Source organism: Xiphophorus maculatus, unplaced genomic scaffold, assembly GCF_002775205.1.
Source record: "Xiphophorus maculatus strain JP 163 A unplaced genomic scaffold, X_maculatus-5.0-male Unplaced_Scaffold_BN227, whole genome shotgun sequence".
Classification (NCBI taxonomy): Eukaryota; Metazoa; Chordata; class Actinopteri; order Cyprinodontiformes; family Poeciliidae; genus Xiphophorus; species Xiphophorus maculatus.
The window spans coordinates 15,221-22,491 of record NW_019369821.1 but is presented as its reverse complement, the minus strand read 5'-3'; the positions used below and the strand labels follow the sequence as shown (position 1 = coordinate 22,491).

The 7,271-nt window shown below is 43.1% G+C and overlaps 1 protein-coding gene across 1 annotated transcript; it reads left to right on the top strand.

Annotated features, from left to right (window-relative positions):
• The first annotated feature begins 1,496 nt into the window (after positions 1-1,496).
• LOC111607990 (abnormal spindle-like microcephaly-associated protein homolog) lies at positions 1,497-5,750 on the top strand. The gene is made up of 3 exons (XM_023330140.1): positions 1,497-2,182; positions 2,280-2,341; positions 5,690-5,750. Exons 1-3 carry the CDS (start codon positions 1,754-1,756, stop codon positions 5,748-5,750), a joined length of 552 nt encoding a protein of 183 aa, XP_023185908.1. The 5' UTR covers positions 1,497-1,753.
• Positions 5,751-7,271: the final 1,521 nt, after the last annotated feature.

Below are 7,271 nucleotides of genomic sequence, written 5' to 3'. Positions count from 1 at the left end.
CGCACGTCTGAACTGGTCAGTGATATTGCAAGCAATGAAAAATATGCAGAATTGTGTCACATACAATTCTGCAGTTGATGACATCACAGACTGCATCGCCAGTGACATCACAGAGTCTTCCTTTGCTGGCGGTGTGACATCATTCCACCACCAAATATCTCACTCTTCATTCTTGTTTACATTCAAAATAGTCCAGGATTCACTGGTTTTTATCCAAACTCATTTCTGTTTTGGGCCAGATCAAAAACCTGAATGTTCATAAAGGGCCTGTTGCACCAGAACATATTGATGAAAACCAATTAAACTGTTAAAATATCAATAAATAGGTGTTTCAGCATCAATACGTGTTTCTTAAAATAACCTAATATTGAACATCTTTTCACACTAATCAGTTCATCCAGGATTGTTTTTGTGCTTTTCTGCAATCATCACAGATTTTGTGGCGCTAAGTTAGAAATATCTGTAAGGAATTTTTACAATATTTGCGCTAACATATGATGTTAAATGTGATCTTTTATTAATCTCTCTATCGGTCATGGACTATAACTTGGCATCAGGTCAGGCTGAGACAGCAGGCACTTGAACCCAAATGTTTATGGACAATTTTGAGAAAAAATGTTAATAAACTCAGAAAACATGTTGATAAAGTCAGAAAACATGAGGGGATCTGTTGATTGTTGTGTGAATTTTGCGGTTATTTGTAAAAACTGGAGGGGCCCATTGCTATGATTTGGAGTCTAGAGGGCCACATAGAAAGCTATGGCGGGCCAGATTTGGCCCTCGGGCCTTGAGTTTGACACACGGGCCATATATGATAATCTATAGAACTTTTTTCAATATCTAAACATTGGGAAGTTAATTTTGCTTGTTTAGTCAAACATTTATTTTCTTCTGTATTGTGGAAAAAGAGAGTGGGAAAGAAAATTTATAATAAATCGATGTAAACAATATGAAAAGTAAAATATAAAAACTAAAACTATTGATTTATAAATCTTGTTGAAAGTTGGTTAGGATTGATTAAGCCTCGTTGTTAATATCAGGCTTAAAACTCAAAAATTGTAAATGAGTGAAAGTTGTAATGTACTAGTATTGTGGTTTGTTTATTGTTGTCATAGCAACTGCCTGTCAAGATGGCTGTCAGTTAAAACAAAGAATGTTGTAATCTATATTTTCCAGTATGTTTTTGTTAGCTTTTTAAAGGCACAATGTACTTCTTATTATAAATAGTTTCTAGTGAGAAAATAAAAGTGTGTATTTTTTATCCGGTTTCTACTGTAGAAAACTTTTTCCACATTTTAATCTTCTAATCAAAATTAAATTACACGTTATCACAGAACTGTTCAGTTTAAATATCAATAACTTTCAAGGACTAGAAGCAAAGTTTAGTGCTTTAATTACTGATTAAACACAAAACTAAAGCACCACTTTCACATTTTTTATTGTGAAAACCTCATATCCACATATGTCAACCAAGCAAGAATTTTGCAGCATTAACTTATGTTTTGCGGCGGTCTTTGACCAAGCTCAGGAACTTCTCTGCACTGATCTCATCATCAATCACAGTGTAATGGATACCCTGGTTTGGTAGCAGGATAAACATGGAGACGCCTTCCTGTTATGGCAGCTGTCTGTTTTTCATTCTTCTCTACTTCTCCAACGGCGAGATAGAGAACATTTCCTGGATGTTAGACGTTCTGCTGTCGTCCTCCAGGCGGCCTTCAGAGGCCATCATGCACGGACTCAAATTGCAAAAATGCACAAAGCCGCTGCCATCATTCAAGCTAATTTCAGGAGACACAAACAGCAAACAGACTATAAGAGACGATGCTGGGCAGTGACTGTCATACAGCAGAGGTTTAGAGCGCAGAAATGTAAAGAACTTCAGGAAAAGCGTTACCAAGATGTTAGAAGAGCCGTCATCGTTCTTCAGGCTGCATATCGAGGAATAAAGTCCAGACGAATGATCGGAAAAAGGCGAGAGGCTGCCAGCGTCATCCAGAGCGCCTTCAGAGTCCACCGTGAACGGCAACGGTACCTGAAACTGAAATCATCCGCTCTCACGATTCAGAGGAAATATCGAGCCACTTCAGAAGCCAAAGTGATGAAGAACAGATACTCGCTGATGAGGAAGGCTGTCGTCACTCTTCAGAGATGCTGCCGAGCCTGGAAGGAAAAACGACAGGTAGCCATAAACCAAGTCGTGTCTAGATTTTAATATCTGGGAGGAATCTAACCAAATTCTGTGATTTTTACTTTGAATTCATGCTGGCTGGTTTCAGGTCCTGGAGGCAGCCCGGGCAGAGCAGAGACTCCATTTTACGGCTGCGGTTTTCCATCACCTGTCAAGAAAACTAGAGCTCATCCCACTTCCCCATGCTGGAGATTTTAGTTTAACAGTAATAATAAATAAAGTTATCTTTAAAATGAATCACTCAAGTGACATCAAGGCCCAACAGTAGACTTAAGTGTCAATAAAGTTAGTTTAACAGTAATAATAAATAAAGTTATCTTTAAAATGAATCACTCAAGTGATATCTAGGCCCAACAGTAGACTTAAGTGTCAATAAAATAAATCTGGTTGTGTGTGTTGTTTTTGTCTCATGCAAACTTTGCTTTAATTTTACTTTTTTCTATCTAATCATAAGAAATCATAGTCAGTCAGAGAGAGTCATTAAACAGGAAAAGCAGGTTTCCTGGAAAAAGAGGAAGTAAGTTCCAGCCTGCAGATTTATAAAAAATAGCTGAGACTATTCCTTATTTTAAATCATGAAAGTTTAAAGAATGAAATCTAAACATTTTGGTAATTTGATAAGATTCAAAGTAAAATACTTATATTAATATTGGTTTACTTGTAATAATATTTACACGAACATTTGTGGGAACACTTACAAGAAAAACAAGTAACTGTAACTTTGGCATCAAATAATTAGAATCATGGTATTATTCTTGGTTTCTTTCAGAAAAACATCTGTAATAACTCACATTAGGATTATAATAAGTATAATTAATAAGTTATGGTTATAAAATCATAAATGAATGATAAATCAGAGAAGCTGAAGAAAATAAATGTGATATAAGTTATGGTTATAAAATTATAAATGAATGCTTAAATCAGAGAAGCTAAAGAAATAAATGTGATATAAATGTGATTTTGACATTGAACTTGAAATGGTGTAAAAGGTGTAACTACAATTAAACATCACTGATATGTGGAGGTAGAGAGTAGGTGAAAGGTGAAAGGCAAGGAACTAACAGGAGAGCAGAGATGATCAACGCCTTATTTAGAGAGTAGGTGAAAGGTTGTGCAGGCAATGGACAGGAGGTTGAGCAACTCTGAGACATTAGCACAGACATCAGGACATAATGTCTGTAAGACAGTGATGGATATGAGATCATCTGTCTAAGCAGACAGCCAATGAAACAAGCCCAGCAACAGTGCTAGCCAAAGAAACCCTATAAAAGGTGAGTGCAAAAGAGGAACCGTTCGTTGGATCCTCCGGGCAGCTTCGAGCCAAGAGATGGACAAAGAACTCTGCAGCTGAAGAAGAGCCGGGGCCACGGAGCCGAAGACTGTCCGGCCATGGGGACCAACCCGTCAGCCCTGCAACCTGTGGCTTCAAATCGCACTTCTCTCATCGGCTGGGTTCAGACCCCAAAGACAAAGATGAAGACAAAGGCAAAGACAAAGAAGAAGAACTGGTGCCTTCCTTCCTGCCAGCACCAAGTCCTGTGTGACCTCACCATCCATGCGGAGAGGAGGCTCATCAGACCTACAGAGATTCCTGCCTTCGCTGATCAACATCTTCCTCCTGCTGCAACACCTTCTTCATCATCAGACCTGCGGAGATCCTGGCCTTCATCGATCAACATCTTCCTCCTGCTGCAACACCTTCTTCATCATCAGACCTGCGGAGATCCTGGCCTCATCGATCGGCGTCTTCCTCCTGCTGCAGCACCTTCTTCGTCGTCGTGCCAGGTCTGGGGTTCGAGGCGCCAGGCTCCGTCCGTCTCTCTCAAAGGTTCCTTTTTTAGTTTTCAGTGTCAGCAGTAGGGAAAGATAGACTAGATGATTGATTTTACTTATTTGATTATTTCTGCTACTGAATTAAGCTGTACTGACCCTTGCAAAACTGCCTTACTAATAAAATATTTAGCATAAAGAAAATCTAAAAGATGTTGTGGACATTCAGTTAATGAGTCACCTTAAAGTTCTTTGATGGTTGTAAAATAGCTGTGATGTTTGATTCTGGAGAGGAAAAAGTTTAAAATGTTTTTAGGTTGCTGGTAGCCCAAATTTAAAACGTCATCCTTGGGACTCGCCTGAGTCACTAAAACCTACCTGGTTCAATAACAAATGCAAGTTGTAAAATAGAGAACGAGCGACCGTTAACAGGTGTGCTCTGTGAAACTAGTTGGCTGTAGGCTGCTCAGTCTGGCTAATTCACAGGGGGAAGAAGGGTGGGACACCTGGATGTTGGCCGTCAGAAACCAGGCGAATCGTTTCTCGAAACCAGCTTAAACAGAGTTTACTTCAGTTCTGGACAGGGTAAATCCCGGCAGATTTAGGAAACTCAATTAACCCGTTAGATGGAGAGCTGGTAGCACATCTCCCCTCTCAGAAGAGGAAGCAGAGAGTGAGAGAGTAGAGACAGAAAGGAGGGGGGGGGGTGTTGCGCAACAACAAGTGGCGCCCAACGTGGGGCTCGACTAACGAAGTAGGAGGGCCCTACCTGCCAAGTCAGTGAAAACAGATGTAAGGATCTGAATAGCTCACTTGGTTTGTTAACTCTTAGGGAATAGAGTTAATGGTGACTGATAAGGCCGTCAGTCACAACCCTTGCAGTAACTGTATGGCATACAGGTGAGGGAAAGCTTCTACTGAGGATAAATGACCGGATCCAGACAGTGAAGCTAGTAGCCAACATAGTCTAGACCCATCCCTGCTCAAGAGCGCAAAGAGAGGCTTTGGGGGATAGACAACTCGAACCGACAGAGAGACGGAGTGATGGATGATCACTTCGAGGAGGAAAATCTGGGGAAGAAACCGGAGGAAGCTGGCCGCCCAGATCGTTTGGAAAAGGAGGAGACCTCAACAGAACTGCATCAACTTTCTACACAGCTACTGTGACTCAGACCTGAAGCAAGGGGGGACGTTGGTTCCAAGAATGAGGAACTGAAACATCAACCCCTGACAAAGGAAAGTTGGCTCAGTCTTGCTGGAGTGGTTCGTGATGTAATGCTGACAAGAAAAGAAAAGACCAGCCAGCAAGCATGCACAAGAAACAGAGAAAAGTATCATCAGCTGACGATGGATGAGGAAGCACACCGCGTCCTCCACTGCAGCCATCGAGAAGACATCCGGCAACAGAGGAACAAACACCAGCAGCTGACATCATCACACAGACGCAGACATGGTTAAAGACATCCTGCTGGACCCGGAGCTTGAAATTGGGCCAGCACAACCCACCAGTAAGAAACCACCGCAAGCGACATCTGAGAAGCCAGGACAACTGGAAGGGACAGTCCACACCGATGGATCCAGAAAGGGGTCCGACCAGTCGGCATACTGGGGATTTATTCTGAAGCAAGACGGCAAAGAGAGATGCCGTCAGAAAGGAAAAGCTCCCGGTAGTGCTCAAGCCGGAGAAGTAACGGCAGTACTGGAAGGATTGCTGGAGCTGGTGAAAAGGAAAATCAAGAGTGCCAGACCCGAGAGAAGCAGCTTGAGAGTGCGAGAGGGAAACAAGTAGCTCATCACAACTTATGGAAGAAGAAAGCAGAACTGAGGCTCCGCCCGAAACTTGAGGTGCAGCGACAAGGCGCACACCTGAGAAGAAGCCCTATGGAGGGGCAAAGATGACGACCTTTCGTGCCACTAAGAAAGGTTGTCTCTGCCGGTGTCGAGGTGGGACAGAACACCTAAGGACAGGTGGTCCTAGAGTAGCACGGGGACCAGGTAGTACGGTGCGTGCATAAGGCCCTCGAATATGCAGGCGTGCTACACCCCCGTGAAGAAACTGAGCAAGCAGGACTGCTGGATGTCCCTTCAGCCCATCCGATGCAGCTGTGTGACTTTGAGGTATGTGGTCGATACGCAGGGCACCCAGGGCAGCGGATGGAAGGTTTGTTCATCAAGAGCACAGTCCCATGGGGTTCAGTCTGCATGGACGTAGCAGAGCCAATGGGGACAACAGGAAAGAGAGGTGAGAAGTACCTCTTGGTGCTGATGGACACAGTGACAACTGCTAGAAGAGCAGGTCTTCCCCTGCAGAGGAACTCCGTTCACGTCACAGAAAGCAGGGAGGCGAAGACACTTCTCCTTTTTGCTCAGAGAAGAAAAAGGGAAGTTGCAGCTCAAAGTGTCACTGAAAGCAGGGCAGAGAGTTTGGATTAAAGCTCAAGATCGGCCTGCAACTACGGTGATCAAGCTGAGATTCAACGCCCGAGTTTTTGTAAAGCAAGTACTGAACTTCAACACAGTACTACTGATGAAGAAAGGGGTCCATGAGGAAGCAGTGCTCAAGCCAGTTCTTAGCTACAGCGAACCAGAACATTACGAGAAGATGGCCAGAGAATCAAGCACCATGCCATCCTACAGTAGACTGGCCACTATTACAGGAAGGTTGCCGTTCAAAGAACAACTTCAAGGCTTTGGACTGGGAGGGCCGTGAAGAAATTGGACTATGCTAAAGAAGAACTCCTGTCACAACCTGATGGATTAAAATGGAAAAGGATCATGATTACGTATAAAGCATCATGATGCTTATGCTTTTTGCTTTGCTCTGCTGAACAGCCAGAATTTTTTTTTTTGAGGCCTTCTGTCTCAGCCCATCTTCCCTAAAGAACCATCCCACATCCTGAAGAACTGACAGTTCATCCAGCGAAGGTTCCTGTAGAAGAATCAGAGCGATCCAAGTTTTCTTCGACATTCATCACCTCGTGGGGGAAATCAAAACTCCAAGGAGGGGGTGTCAAGAGAAGTGGAGTTTTGATGACTACACTGAGCCCTCTGTGACAACTGCGGATGAAGAATCTGCATCTTCACATCCCAGACGAACCTCTTCTCTTTCCAGGGGATGAGGACGGCGAACTGCAGGAGGGTGATGGACTCCCAGCATGTGAAAGGTCTGACCTCGTGGAGGGGGGTGTCAAGAAAATCCGAGCTCATCCCACTTCCCCATGCTGGAGATTTTAGTTTAACAGTAATAATAAATAAAGTTATCTTTAAAATGAATCACTCAAGTGACATCAAGGCCCAACAGTAGACTTAA

What these genes read in the sequence shown, in the direction of transcription:
- LOC111607990 (XM_023330140.1), top strand. Translation starts at nt 1,754, where the DNA reads ATGCACAAAGCCGCTGCCATCATTCAAGCTAATTTCAGGAGACACAAA. An exon ending in CCTGGAAGGAAAAACGACAG is followed by an intron (nt 2,183 to 2,279) that starts GTAGCCATAAAC and finishes GGCTGGTTTCAG; the next exon opens with GTCCTGGAGGCAGCCCGGGC. An exon ending in GCTGCGGTTTTCCATCACCT is followed by an intron (nt 2,342 to 5,689) that starts GTCAAGAAAACT and finishes GCTGGTGAAAAG; the next exon opens with GAAAATCAAGAGTGCCAGAC.